At 38.3% G+C, this 16,033-nt stretch overlaps 1 protein-coding gene across 2 annotated transcripts in view; it reads left to right on the top strand.

Moving 5' to 3' along the window:
• Positions 1-16,033, top strand: part of CCDC178 (coiled-coil domain containing 178) — a 447,704-nt gene that overhangs the window by 311,970 nt on the left and 119,701 nt on the right. For both annotated transcript variants that reach the window (XM_077492627.1, XM_077492628.1), the window contains one exon: positions 10,444-10,593. In XM_077492627.1, coding sequence (XP_077348753.1) covers positions 10,444-10,593 — 150 coding nt within the window. The remainder of the gene's footprint in view (positions 1-10,443; positions 10,594-16,033) is intronic.

The following is a 16,033-nucleotide window of genomic DNA, read 5'->3' as shown; positions in this document are numbered from 1 at the left end:
GGACATTTTCACTTAGGAGTGTACTCACTTTTGTTGCCAATGGTTTAGACATTAATGGCTGTGTGTTGAGGGGACAGTAAATGTACACTGTTATACAAGCTGTACATTCACTACTTTACATTGTAGCAAAGTGTCATTTCTTCAGTGTTGTCACATGAAAAGATATAATAAAATATTTACAAAAATGTATGGGATGTACTCACTTTTGTGAGATACTGTATGTATATTTTTATTCCCCTGGTCAGTTACTAGGAGGTTTAGCGCCAATGGCGCAGTCTGGGAAAGGTTAAAAATGTTTAGTATTGATCTTGGGAAGTCAATCCTACCTGGGGGCGGAATGTGTATGGCTTTCTGATTCTCCCAGACCTTCTGCCTTGGGAGGATGGCCGTGTGCCCTAACGGAGGCCTAGGTTTTGATCCTAGTATGGCGAGCATAGGGACTGAAGCACCATGGAGAAACATCTGTCTGAATGGGGATCCTGAGAAGCTTGGTCCTCAATCTATGGGTGGTAGTTATTCCCCAAGGATTCGGTATCTGAACCAACAAATGTCTTATAGCCAGGTACTGCTTTCACAGAATGTGAGGACTGCTTAAAGGTTCTTCACCTTTAAAGACTGTAAGTACTTTTGTCACCTTATCAGGAGTCTGTTAGTCCACGGATTGCCTGTTCCTTAACCCTCTCTCCCAGGAGTGTTGATTGAGAGTCAATAAATTACATTTCTTGCAACTAAAAGTAAAGAGTGTCCATCTGTACACTTCCACTATTGTAAAGGACTAGACCCTTAGATAAAATGCTAGTCTACCCTGTGAGATACAGTACCTTATATTCTTTGGAGGTAGGGGGGAGGGGCTACATTTCATATATGAATGTATTTAGATGTTTTAAGTTCAGCTTTAAGCAATGCAATGCTCTCTCTTAAGCAATGTAAAGCCTAATGTAATTTTGAGTTATAGTAATTTAAATGGATATGCTAAGGCCTGACCTCAAAATGGCATCAGTTTTTAAAGATAATGATTTAAGAAAAATGTTCTCAATATTTATTGAAATTGTGCTATATGTTACATGTACAAATTTTATGAGATTTGGCAGGTCACCTTTATAGAGTTTGTTTTTGTTCTGTACAGTAAGGCATTTCAGTAGGTCAGTTCTTGCTTGTTTGACAGAATTGTTTTCTACAAACTTTATGAAACACTAAATGATTATTCTTCATGCAGTTGTACATTTTTCTTTTAGTGAATCAATTGTTAATGCCCTAAAGAGTTCCTAAATATATTAAGCTGCAGAAGTCAGAGAGGAATCCCTGTGTTCTCATGAACAAATAGTGACATAGCATGAAAGTTAGTGACATTCAAGTCTGATGGTCTCACAGAAGATCACATTTCTCCACCACCATTATATATTCCCTTGAACTGCCTCCAGGTAACAAATGTGTTATTGAAATGCTATGCAGAGCAGTATCTCTGGGGGAAGTAACAGAGCCAATGGTGCGCAAACAAAATCAAAGTCATAATGCTACACAGAGGACTTAGTTGAAAATAACAATATCTACAGGACATTCAATTGTTCGAACAGTTTCACCATCTGGTGTAGGCTGGCCACACTGGTAACAATCTAATTCTAATATAACTTGAAAGCCCAAATGCAGGCAACACTTTTGTGTAGCTTTGGGCAGAGTGAAGAAAAGTTTAAACCTATCCCAGTTGGAGCATTGCTGAGTGATGGGAAATCTATCCAATGATGGGAGACCTGTTTAGTGGTGGTGACACCCTGCAATACAGCAAAAGGGGAGTGGTTATTATCACTGTCTCTTTCTTTCTGTCTCAGCTAAAATATTGTCCCATCATTCATTTTTCTGTTGTCAAAAAAACAAGGAGAGGGGAACTCTCCCATCATAATCACAGAGATTAATAAAAATTTGACATGTTCCTAATATGTGGACTTTCAATATATTCCAAAATGCAGAGCTCTAGTATCACAACAGAGCTTCTGAGCAATGTGAGCCTTTTTTTTTCTAAAATAGGTAGATTTGAACTTTCCATTCATCTGCCTTTCTCCATTCTATTTATGGTTGGTGGTGCCTTTTAATTTTCCTTTCTCGTCCCACCTGCTGTAGGCTATACCATTTCTTCTGTTTGAGTTTGCTTTATTATTAAATTTTGCTTAATCTCTGACCTTCCCCATTTCCCCAATTCCACCACATGTTTTTTCTTTCTCACTTTTTCTTCCCTCCTTCTCTCTGCCCCCATTATCTTTGGGACTTGGACTTTGTTGACCATTCCTGATTATTATCAGACCCCTTTTTATCTTTATTTTTTTTTTGTTTTCTGTCGGCATTAATGGAGATTTACGTGGATTGGAGCAGCTAAGGATTGGCGACCAACAGGTGTTGGTCTCCCACACCTAATACTTAAGTATATGTTTTGATATAGATCAAAAACATTATACAGTTGAATTTTGACAAATGCTCCTGTAACTCTGGGCTTCTGCACAAAGTGTATCTTTGTATGGGCCACTCCACCTTTATGAACCCTTCTCAAGTCTTCCCCAAAAAAGTTTTGCGAGGGTTTGTGCTTTCATACCCATCAAATAAGTTATATTTTGGCCTTCTTAAGTAATATAGTTAATTGATATTAAATCAAGTAAGCCCTTGCATACAATTGTTAGTCTTGCGTCATATTAACTTTGTTCATCTAAAGATACCATGTTATATCAGCGTATTACCAAACCTTCAAGCACGTTCAGGAATAATTAACAACACAAATGTATCATCCGGTATTCGTCATTTATTACATGGAAGAAACAATATATACTCGAAAACAGGGGGTTTCAATAATCTCAGTATAATTTAGATCAGAATAAAACACATAGACAGAATCTTATCTAAGCATTTGTCATCAAATAATCAACTCCAAGCATCCACAGAGCGAGCAATGTTCATGAGACGTGACAAGGTGAATAAAGTTCCTAAGGTATGACTTCAGCTACATATTCATAGATTAAAAATAATTAACCATTAATAACTATGAAGTGTTCTGGACAAACAACTATTATGAGACGTTTCTACGTTATACGTAAAATGGATACTCATGACAAAATGGCCATTAAAGCTTTTAGTCTTCACACAGCTCTTCCACTGTTTCCACTAGGAGCTGTCACAACTTCCCCATGTACCACCATATTTGTCCCTGCATATAGACTGCTAAATCAATGTAATCAGGCAATGTGAATTTAATAGCCAGCTGTAGCTCACCATCTTCTGAATGGTTTCCATCTATGCATAGTTCCATAAAACCATAGTCTTAAACACCTGGGACATAACAGCTTCTCCTGCATTAGGCACTAATGCACAACATTTTGGGCATCAGCCCTTTACCAAGTAAATAACCAGATGAAGGAAGGGCTAATGTTGTACAAAATTGATCTGTGTCAGTAGAATAAATGGGATAGTCGTACAACAGCTGTGATATATTCCAAGAGTTTTTGGACTAATACTGTAGATATCTGAAAGAGCCAATCACAAAACAACAAAAAGGAGTATATTTCCGTCAAAGTGCAAATTGGCAGGTAAAGAAAAGTATGTGAAGAAACCATTTAGAAAGATTCTTGTGGACTTACAGTATGAATGTGTACACACATACTATGTATATATATCTCTTCTTAAAAATTCACAGCAGTCCCTTATACTGAATGGGAAGACTGTAAAACATTTTCCCATTGTCACTGGGCACTGAATGGTAGTAATCTCCAGATTCTGCAATAAAACCAGGGAGCACAGTAGTTTGTTGGAGGTTAGTAGCACTTGTTAATTTGATCAAGGCTGAAGTTTACGGAGGATAAAGTAAACAATGCAAACTGCAGACACCATCAGTTTCCTCTGGTCAGTGAAGTGTGGTCTGTTCCATTTACACTTCACAACAACATCTGATGGGCTTTGTCAGTGCTGCACAGAGTAATTAAACCTGAAATCAATAGCAGGCATTTGTCATGTTTACAGCCGCTCTTTCTGCTGGGTTAAACTCATCAGTTTAGTGCCGTTCTGTTTTACTGCTGAGACACGCTCCATTATTTCTTCAGGTACAGTTGAGATATTCAGTTACAGTACAGGTCCAATAGTTTGAATACATCAGTAAGATTAAAAGGGGCACAAAATGAACATTTTTATTTAATTTATCCCCTGTATTCTCAAGAGTTCCATCTTCATTTTTCTTTCCTCCTACACTTTTACAAAAATATGATTGCGCCTGCTTCATATATTCTCAAGCTCCTCTATTGACAGCTTGAAGGTGAGTGCAGGGGACAGGCCAGTGGCTGATGATCAGTCTATATTTCATGCAGCTACAACCTTGTTCTGCTTGTTTTTCTCAGCATGTTGAGCAGAAGAAGTGAAACTTTAATGAAGAAAGTTTATTTACTTATTAGTCTCCCAACCATGGTCATTGATCATGCTTAACCACACTTAGGGAGTGATTTACTAAAATGAAGTGAAGAGCAGTGGTCACTGTACTCAACCAGCAAGGGAATTTAAGAAATAAAAACTTTTCTTACATACACCTGCATTTTAGTGTTAGTAAATTGCTACCCTTACTATAACATGCATGCTCAGATTGGCACATTGGGACCCTGAGTGATGCTCAGTTATAAGCATCCTTATTTAAAGGAGAACTTTTCTGCATATTACCTGCTGCAAAATAGGAAAAGAAAACATGGCTTTTTAACAGCATTGGCTTGCAGCTATATGAATTTTGGACATATTTTACTGCATGCAATCAAGTGTGCTTTTAACATGCTTTGATGTACATTTTTTTAGTGCGCCTTAACCCTTTTATGACCAGAAGTCACAAGAGAATGTGAATATGTATAGGTTAACGTACCAATAGAAAAACTAATTTGCCTACCTAAATCATTTTTAAAAAGTTTTTTTAAAGCTAATTTCACCATTGTATTACATCTATTGGAGCTGTTCTACCTGTCAACTGACTTGCATTTCTGTTTATCCGTTCTTAATGCCGTGTGCACATGATCGGAATTCTCATTGGAAGAAGCTCTGATGATTTTCCCGACGGAATTCCAGCGGAATTCCGCTCAAGCTGTCTTGCCTACAAATGGTCACACCAAATTCTGATCGTTTAGAACGTGGTGACGTACAACACGTACGACGGGACTAGAAAAAGGAAGTTCAATGGCCAGTAGCAAATAGCTTCTGTCTCGAAGTTGAATCTGAGCATGGGTGATTTTTGGCGTGTCGGAATTGCATATCGGAATTTCCGATAGAAAGTTTTTCCATCTGAAAAATTGAGAACATGCTATCAATTTTTGGCTGGCGGAAATTGAGACAGCTAAATTCTGATGGAGCATACACACGGTCGCATTTTGCTATGAAAAGCTCTCATCTGTCTTTTTCTGGCCGGAATTCCGATCGCGTGTACGCGGCATAACATTTACATGGACAGCATGTCCAGGTCGGTCATCTGATTTTTGATTGGACAGGGAATGAGAAGCACAGGCTGATATTGGTAATTTCTCTGGGAAAAGAAATGAAAGGGGAAGGGGGGGAGGGAAGAGGAGGGAAGGAGGGGGTTAAAGAAAGTGAAAGGAGGGAAGGTGGAAAGGGGAAAGAGAGGGAGGAGAACCGGTAAGATAGAGCCAATTGTAGTACCACGTGGAAATGCTGGATGTGGTATATGTTATTCCATTTAATATAATTAAATAAATAGATGGTAAATCAGGAGGCCGTTTTAAGTATAGCGCTTTTCAATAACATTTAAATCCTTCCATAACAGAGTAAGGTACAATGATGATAGTCCATCAATAAAAAAGTGACACTGAAGCGATCTGTCAGATGACATAAGCCCACATCCAATATATCACCAAATCAGGGGAGCAGAGCAATGAGCTTTCGCATCACCTGTTCTGGCTGTAAGGGGGTGTGCGTGCATCACTGCCTAACACGCATGCATGGCCAGCACAGAGATGGAAACAAGCCGGCCGCCACAGAGCAAAAATGGGAAAGTGAGCGTCCCGATAGGGGACAGAAAGAGGGAGAGCTCCCTCCAGTGGAACCTCCACAACAAGCACACAATGAGCTACAAAGCGCATGACAACCCCTAGGAACAACGGCTCCGGGAGCTAAATGACAATAAGTCACTAGGTAGAAGGGGTGTACTGGAAAGGGGCCAGCTCAAACTAGTCCCGCAATGCCGTAGCCTAACCTGCATCAAGGATGCGTGGAATATAGCCGGGGCTACCCGGCCGCACATTCACCCACAGTTCTCTACATGCAGTTAGGATGCTGGATCACAGAGACAGACAATACAAAACATTTAACAATGTCTGAAAAATAAAGAAAATCAGAACATAATGCACAATATAATAACATCACATACTATACATACAATATTGAATCAAAAAATGTTCAATGCACTATGCAGGTTGAGTAACCCGTTTAATATACTAGAGCTAAATAAACAGTTGAGTTGGAACAACCATTGACCACATGAGAAGTTAACAAATAGATACCTCACATGTCACGGTTTAAAATTGCACACACTCGTGGTATGACGCCAAACTTCAGTAATTAAAAATCTCCATAGGCGAAGTTTTTAATTTTTTTTACAGGTTACAAGTTTAGAGTTACACAAGAGGTCTTGAGCTAGAATTATTGCTCTCGCTCTAACATTCTCGGTGATACCTCACATGTGTGGTTTGAACATCGTTTACATATGCGGGCGTGACCTACATATGTGTTCGCTTCTGCATGCGGGGACGGTGGCTCTTTAATTTATTACATTTTTTTGATTGTTTATTTTGTTTACTTTTTATTTTTACACTTTCCCTATAAAAAATATATTTTTTGATCACTTTTATTCCTATGTATGAATGTATACATTTCTTGTAATAGGAATAGTGTATGAAAGGTCCTCTTTATGGATGTGTTGTCTATAAGTCCCCATATCTCTTCTGGTTGGAAAGCCTGAGATAAAAAAAAAAAAATTAACGATCTCAGGCTCTCCTGCTGAGTCCCCGGAATTGTTTACTTCCGCCGGCCATCATAATGTCGCGCCTGGGCCACCGAAAGTCATAGAGATTGCCAGTGACCATCTGTCCCTGAGATTTTTCTATGACTTTATTCTGGAGCCACTGATTGCATCGGAAGAAGCTGGGAAAAGTACCAGAGGGCGGCGAGAGGGGGGAGGACGATCAACCGGCTGAACACCCATAATTGTTCTTATGGTGTAGGGAATCAGCAGCTGAAAAAAAAAAGATATCTGAATGATGCCTGCAGCTGCAAGCATCATTCAGATATCCCCACTGAAAGCCAAGGATGTCATATGATTTTCAGCGGTATGGAAATGGTTAAAGTGGCTCTAAAGGCTGGACATTATTTACTTTAATTATCTACATTAAAGTGTTTCTAAAGCCTTAAGGTTTTTTTTTTTTTTTTTTTTTACCTTGAAGCAATTCTGCCTTTGTTTCATCCTTCACTGTTCTATATGGAAAAATTATAATCAGTAATAATCCGAAAATTACCTTGAAAGAAACAAAAGCCAGAAAAAAAGCAGACAGTAAACATTTTAGTGTTCCCTTACATTGGTGGTCAGTTGAGAAAGAACCACCCTATCTTGAAGGTCAGCAGGAGAGATGCCCACTTACATTGGTGTTCAGAGGAAGAAGGACCATACCTTTGGTGGTCATACCGTAGTACTGTTCCCTTGCATTGATGGCCAGTAATAGATGGCCCCCTTACACCGGTGGTCAGAGAGAGGAAGAATGCCTCTCACATTGGTGGTATTTGGGAAAATGTCACCTTTATAGATAGCAAAAAAGATAATTTGTATGAGTGGTTACCAAGGGAAGAGGGGAAAAACTCTACTGGCCCCACACCACTTACTTTGCCAGGTGAAGTTGGCCTCATATCTGCATGCACCAACAGGCAGTAGGTCAGCTTGCCACTGCTCACCACCTTTAGCCACCTCTGGAGAAACCCTAGTTGAAAAAAAGCATTCTCAGACAAGAATGGGCTTGTCCTTCATATCGTTATTAGTAGTCACAGAATTATTATTATACAGTACATTTCATGTAAAAATATATTTGCTTTTACAAAGTAAGTAATTCATATAGTTTACATTGCCTTTTCTATGGGATATAGAAAAGCCTCAAAAAGTATAATGTGCATAAAAAGTTTTAGAATTAAGGAAATTTGCTATACCTTTTAACTTTTCATGTACAATCTAATTTTTCATCTCCCTAATTAGCAGAGCGGACTGAAATAAGAGATAAATTCCACTGATTGGTTATCAATCTTAATGTTGGGAAGCTATGAGGTAGTGAGATTTTACTTAAAAGGCTTTTGTTTGCTGTAGCTAAGCTCTGTGATTGGTAAAATAACTTGAGTAACCAAGTGGATCGGTATAGCTTACTAATGAATTATGTGCAGTATTAAGTGTAACTGAAGGAATGAAAAGGAGATTGTTGTACATTTTATTCGTATTATGTAGTTATATATTGCAATAAATATAGGTGCATTGGCTATAAGGTAGGTAATTATCTTCCATCCTTGGCAATACGCAGACCTAATTTGTATAAAAAGAAAAATGTTTAAGCGACTACAAAATATGTATTGAGGCTGATTTATTTATGTAGCCTAAATTGTGTGAATATTCACTTCCATGTTTACTTATTTCATCTGCACATGATTGGATAATTGAAGTGAATATTCAATTCACTTAAATTTATTGTGTAAAGATGCTCAACTCAGCTCAGCATTTCTAGGTGAAGTGGAATGAAGTCAGAAGTTGATTTAAAGTAGAACTATGGCCTCCCATGAAACAAAAAACAAATTGCAGCACTTTATTATAGGTACATTTGTGCTTTCAGTTTTCTTTTGGTCCCCCTGCAAAGTCCCACAAGTACCTGTTGATGGTGCAGAGAAATTCACTTAATACAGCTTCAAAGTGGCATTGATGCTGGATTGTTCCTGAATTCAAACTAGAGTTGCCACTCTGATGTAGGCTGTACCTAATTGCACTATAGTGGGATAAATACATGTAGTAGGTGCATGGCTATGACCATTGTTACTGCTGATTCATAAACGTGTAGCTTGTTAGGCAGCATCTGACCAGGTCTAGTCCTGCCCACTGCTTTCTGGATCGACAGCTTTGTTGCAGAAACCCTCTCAACGTGAGCTACAGTGTCTGGTAGGAGAACGTGAGACACAAATAAAGGAGGATTTATCTTACTTAGGGAAGGTAAAGGAGTCTTGTGCATCACATAGTAACTGGACTTGGTCCTAGTATAGATGATCATACAACAGCTTTTAGATGTACATTAACAATTAACAAATGCTGCTACTTTTTTCTCCAGTTTCTTTACTGTTCACTTTTCCAGTTTTTCACTTTTAACGATTGTTTCCAGTTGTCTCACAGATTGTAATTATAGTCACAAATGTTCACATTTATATACAGAATGTAATTACTCTGTTGAATGGATGCATTTATTAAGACAGTGCTTAGTCCTATGATGATGTTAACACAAGCAGTTAAAGTGCAGTAATCCATTACCACCAAAGGGACTCACATTTTAAACTGTGAATACTGATGATTAAAGTGATTTATAAATTGGGAGACTGGCAAATTCATAAAATGGCATCTTTTTCATTGAGGTTGATTGTCTGCAGGAGTAGAGTAAGTTCACTTTGCAAAGTAAATTTTCCCTTAGCTTGGTGAATGTAGTGAAAATTTGCTTTGCAGATAATGCCCAATCACAAGCAAAGAAAATTTAAAAAATGTGTTTGCATATAATTGGATGATGAAAGTTATCAGAGATTCACCTTATTACCTTGCTAATTGAATAACCTATTTGCCTTTAGTAAGGTAGAGGACCACTTGCCATTTACTTTGTTGTTTAGAGCAATTTGGTGTGCTCTGTGCTCCAAGGGTGACCTTTAGTCACCTGCCAATGGGAATCGACTGTTATGGCCAAAGGGGGAACTGGTGAGAGAATACCCATTCATAACTCTTATGTCTTGATGATGCTCAGTTAGAGTGCAAGCTTCCTGTTTGCCAGCATGCTCCGCTGCACTGAATAATGAATTGGTATTAAATTAAATAGCATGCCATAATGTATTTTCATATTTTATACATATTTCCAGTTATATACGTATACTTAAAATGTGTGGTAGGAATTATATATTTGTAGCTGTCCTTGCAACCTCTGGACATTTGTCAATATGCTGGGGGACAGTGTCCAGAGTTGTGTTCACATACTGCATCCAGGAGACAGGCTGATCATGTAGGCCAATACAGAGCAGCTCTCCTGCCTCTAAATAGCACCTTCTAGTGGTGGCCATGAACTTTTTGGGGGGTTACAGGGGCAAATGCATAATTCATTGTTATAGTAGAAATCAAATATGTTTAAGTTATTCTTTTTTAACTCTCTAATGCAGGCAGCATTGGAGGCAGCGCTAACAGAAAATACCGCACTAGCTTCGGAATATAAGACTTTTCAAGAAAGTTATTTGGATGAGAAAGACAAGTTATTGGTCAATTATGAAAGCAGACTGAGGAGAGAGGCAACAACACGAGATTACTTGCAGGTAAGATAGGATCACCTTGAAGGTATTACTAGAATAAATGTGTCTACTTATAGGGTTCATATAATGAATGTGGGAATGTGTATTGCCTCTAGTAAATGTGTGCAAACATCCTGAAACAAGACAGAAGATTGTTCTAGAACTAAAGTATCACTTCTTGCTGACATTATATTCTTGGAGTTGAATGTACCTTGAACGTTGCATGTGACATCCCTCAGGCCCCTTTCACATAATGTGGACCGTTTGTTCGTTTTGCATCCCTCCGTTGACAGATGAAAAATGGACATCAATGTATCTCAATGGAAAAATGGATGATTATCCATTACATCCACTTCTGTCAACAGTGTTTTTTTGGAAGGGATCAAAGCCCTATTATTCTTCCAATAAATAAATGGATCGGACAAAAAATGGATGCAAATGGACAAAAGGTCAGTTTTTCCATGGACTCAAGTTGTTAAGAACTCTAGCAGGCAGATGTAAAGAACTGTTGTAAAAGCTGATAAGAAACTGATGTAAACTTCATAAATTTTTTCTTTCAAAAATATGACTGAACCGATGAAATGAACATGTGTAAAAGCGACCAAAAAGATAATTTAGTCCTGAGAGGCTTTCTATTTGCCTAAGAACAGTGGGACAGCTTTATTTACGCTGTAACAAGAAAATAACTGTTGGTAGGAACCAATAAAGTTAAATTTTTCATGTTTGAATCATTTAACAAAAAAAAAAACAGACTGCACTTTAGTATTTTAGTATTTCTAAGCAGATACTACTTTATAGTATTTTCTAAGCAGATTTTCTGCTTAGATAGATACATAAATCTGTACCAGCATACATACAGCTATTTACATGCAAATGTTGCTCAGCAGTAAATACTCCAGGAGCCGAACGGGCACCAGCTGGTGGTGGTTGGGTACCTGGAAACAAAATTGTACTTTCCCTAATCTTTTTGGGGAAACCTTACATCAGTTAGTTTGTATTTATTTTATTTTCATGTAGGAAGTGCATATCAAAACAGCCTTCTCTGAATGTCCAGTGCACACTAAAAACAGGAATGTTTGTATTATTTTATCAGAGTTTACATTTTTTTATTTAAGCATTTGAGGTCACTGGGTGCATGAACATCTGCATGCTCATGCAAACCCACAACTGAGGTGTAACTTTAGTAATTTCTCAGCAGAGAGACCACTGTTTCCACGCAAAGAGCATTGTCCTTCTATACAGCATGCTAGCAGGAGACAGGATTTTGCTCAGTATGTGACTGCATTTGGCCGATTTCACACAAACTTTCCAGTCAGGTCCACCTGTCTGTTTTTCAGGCAGACCCGATCGGACTATCCATAGCTCTCTATGGAGCGGTGAATGTCAGCAGACATGAGTCCACTGACACCCGCCAGTATCCGATCTGGGCACAAATATCCATCCGGCTGCCCCATAGAGGAGAGCGGGCTGTGTCTGTGTCTGCTCTGCATAGCAGAGCAGACACGGACCTGTCATCCGCCTGCTTAGCGGGGATCAGCAGAAAGATCCCCCACTGACCAGGCGGACCTGCTGGACAGAGGTTGAAGCAAAACCTTTGGTAAGACTTTGCACATCTTCTGTGTGTCTCTTGGCCACATGAGTCTACTTCTTCTAAAGAGAAAGTCCATGCACCTGAAATGTATTAAGGTGATTTAAACCGAAAGTTACACTTTCACAAATGTAGAAAAAATACATTAACAAAAACCCAGAAAAGCAATCTAATGTTTTGTTTAAAATATTCAGATCAGTTAAGAGAAGATTTGTGACTGATTGCTGTGGGTCACTACCTTGTGACATTGTCATAGCTATTTTGTCTGCTGATTGATTACCCCAGATTGTGTGTTTATGTACATTTATTTGTTCATTTCGTTTGATTTATTACAAATCTGTGATATAAGTGAACAAAAAACATGCAAATATAAAGACAGGCTAGGAAGAACTTTTATCAAGTATGCTAGAGCAGCCCTTTCATTCTAATATGAAACTATTGTAAGGATCATTGCACTAATGCAGGAGGATTTGTGATAATGTTGCAGAAATTTTTACTGTCAAAACGGAACTGCAGTGTAATGGCTTTTGTTATCATGGCTTCTAATAACTACTCAGCATAAATTGACCCCACATATGTTAAACTGAAATAATATGTCAAGCACATAATAAGATAAAGGAGACATGTAAGATGCCTTGTCAATTCTGTTATGACGCGTGGGATAATTTATCAGACATTTGTTAGCAATCTCTACTACATTTAGAATGCAATTTTACTATGTAGAAGAAAGGGCCAAAGCACATCTCTAAAATGTAAAATGAAATTGTTAAAGTATAACTAAAGGCAAAACTTTTTTTTGGATAGAGTGGTGAGGGATTATAACTAGGGTTGCCACTTTTTCTTCAAGCCAAACCTGTACACTTAACTGCGCACAGTAATTTATTTTCTTTAGTATATACTATAAGATTGTAACAGACCTGGGACACTTTTGGGCACTCCTAATAGAATAGTAATGAGGTGCACATAGTGCCCCCTCACCCTCCTGTCAAGCCCTGTTCTGAGCCACAGTCCTGTCTGAATAATGTGTCCGGGTTTCAGGTGGACTGAAACACAGACACATGATTCAAAACTCTGACTATCTGGGTGAATCCCAGACAGGTCCCATTCCTAATTAGAAAACGTGTTTGTTTTTATTGCTGTCTATGCCCCAGTTAAGAAAAATCACCCTCTCTATTTGTCCTGTTTACCATTAATATTTAAAGTGATAGTAAAAGAAAATCCCAAATTTTGGGTCATCCCCAGAAATATAATAGAGGGAAAATCTTCCAATGGGGACAATAGTTCTGGTGACCCGGGGGTCCCCAAGGAATTCCCTTAATTTTCAAGGATTTCCTCTCACTTCCTGTTTGGCTTTCAGACAGAAAATGAAGGGAAATCTCTGGAATAGGACACAAATGGCGAAACAAAAATCTGACATTGGTTATAACCTTCCCTTGCTCAGTCCAAATTGAAAAAAATGTTTTGCCTATAGCTCTACTTTAAGTAGATGACCCCTGCTGTGTAAAACACATATGTTAACTTGCTTTAAAAGGAAACTCTAGACTAAGGAACTTAGGTCATTAAAAATGCACGGTAATTGTGTTAAATGAGAACAAAGCTTCTTAGGTAAATAGGAATAAGAACTTTGTATATACACTCTCTCTTGCCCAAAAAGATAGAATTCTACTATGTGCTTGCAAAGCCTTATTGGCAAATACATACCAAGAAAATAGATATAAAATACTCACTATGTGGCACAAAATGCCTCAACTTTTAAAATAAGAAAACCCTCAAGTGTCTCCCCTATGCTGATGCTACCTGAGATCGGAAGGGTGATTGTTACACATTTTCTGGGAATGTCTAGTGCTTACCACTTTTTGGTCATAAATTCAATCCTCTATCAAAAATCTAACCGGATGGTCCCTACAGACTCACTCACCACCTATCTTTTACATAATACGCAAATATCATATAAACGCTACAAAAACTCACTCCTGAGACATGTTCTGAATGCAGCGGCTCTATGGAAAACAACTGATCCACCTACCATAGTACATTGCTGCACTAGAGTGTCAGGCATTCAACTTATGGAGCAATTTTCCTAATTTCTCAAAGACCAATCTGAGAAACATTTCAAAATGTGGACTCCCTGGCTGTTGTACAAAGACACCCTATAAGCTGCATTGCCGTTGGTCTCAGGGGTGCTGTAGGGGGAAGAAAGGCTCCCCTCCCACCCCTCTTTTTTTTTTCTTTCTTTCCCTAGCTTCTTACTCTTCTGCCGGTTTACTTATTCCTTCCCATGGTTCATTTCATTCACTTAATCCGAATAAAAAAGACTGGGAGGGGGCCAAGATACAGCTGTTACCGATGAGCAGCATAACTATATTACTTTATGGACTCTATACGCAAACTGTATACTTGAACTGATTGTTGGAACTTATGCTAAAGCTTCTGTATACAGTGAGATTTATGGACACTGTGTTACTAGTCCTATGTTCTGGCCTATTTAAAGAATAAAAAAATATATATGCATGGTAATTACGTAAGAAACAGTCTGAAACAATATTTACTATTGCATATGATTTAAGTCACTTTTCACATTGGGGGTTTCTGTTCCATTATTTTTTTGAAGTGTTTCACAAAAAAGAATACGAAGTTAAAACAAAGAATGTGTATCTTCTGCAATGTAAAATACAGAGTGAATGAGTAAAAGTCCAAACATTATTAAACATTAAAAAAAACATAGAGTAAGGCCTCGTACACACGGTTTGATTGTTAGACAACCGAGCGTCTGATTTTTGTCAAAAGCGCGTGTGCAGGATTTTGTCTCGCATACTAACTATCCGCAAATTGTCATTTGGCAAACACAAACGTAGTGACATACTAAGAGTATAAAGAGGAAGTTAATTTCTCAAGCGCCACCCTTTGGGCCCCTCATGCTAAATTTATGTTAGTAGAAGTTAGTAGAATTTTGGTGAGCACTGATTTGTGATTTTCAGATTGTACAAAACAAATGCCTTTTAAAATATGTTTGGCATAACTACATCAGTATCACCAGCAGAGCAGCTTCATTATTATCCCATAAAAGAAGATAAGAATGTGTGCTGCATTTCGACATTTCATCACCTACGACCAGTAGTTTACAAGACCAAACTTTTCCGGCTCGTTCCTTGATTCCGATCATGTGTGTTTGTACTTTTGACCTTTGTGTGATGATTTCTATACTGACCATCCGAAAATCAGATGTTGAGTTCACATCTGACAAAAATTTTATAGCCTTCACATCCTGCTTTTGTCTGATGAAAAAGTCAAATCAACTGTTGAGAAGCACTACTAACGACTGAAAAATCCGCAGACAGCTCGCCTTAAGACTTTTCCCTTCTGATTTTTGTACCGTGGGTACGAAGCCAAAGACATAATTAGGAAGTAGGTCTGGACAGCTGCACTCTGAAGAAATTGCCTTTTTATAAAAAAAAAAATCACATGAAAATCAAAAATACATGCCACAGCAGACATGGAAGAACTGACATGTTTTGCACTAACAGTAGTGCTTACTCATAGCTATGAGTAAGCACTACTGTTAGTGCGAAACAGTGATTTTTTTTAATACAAAGGCAATTTCTTCAGAGTGTGGCTGTCCAGACCTACTTCCTAATTATTGCTACATGTAATTGCCAGCACCTGTGGCTTCTATACTGGTGAAGAGGTTCACTATCGTCTGACCTCCTGGAGTGGTGATATCCCTCTTTCCCTATGAAGCCAAAGACACTTTTCCAAATAGGAATCTTCACAGTCAGTAACGAGTGAACCGTCAATGTAGGGTAACCCCATAACTTGTTCACAACTCTAAATAATGCATTAACAAGGTGCATTTCAGGCTAACTGTGCAATAAACAT

This window comes from Lithobates pipiens, unplaced genomic scaffold (genome assembly GCF_037356315.1).
Source record: "Lithobates pipiens isolate NorthernLeopardFrog02 unplaced genomic scaffold, aLitPip1_a1.2 Scaffold_19, whole genome shotgun sequence".
NCBI classification, from domain to species: domain Eukaryota; kingdom Metazoa; phylum Chordata; class Amphibia; order Anura; family Ranidae; genus Lithobates; species Lithobates pipiens.
The sequence above is the reverse complement of the archived record's forward strand: the minus strand, read 5'-3'. Positions and strand labels throughout refer to the sequence as shown.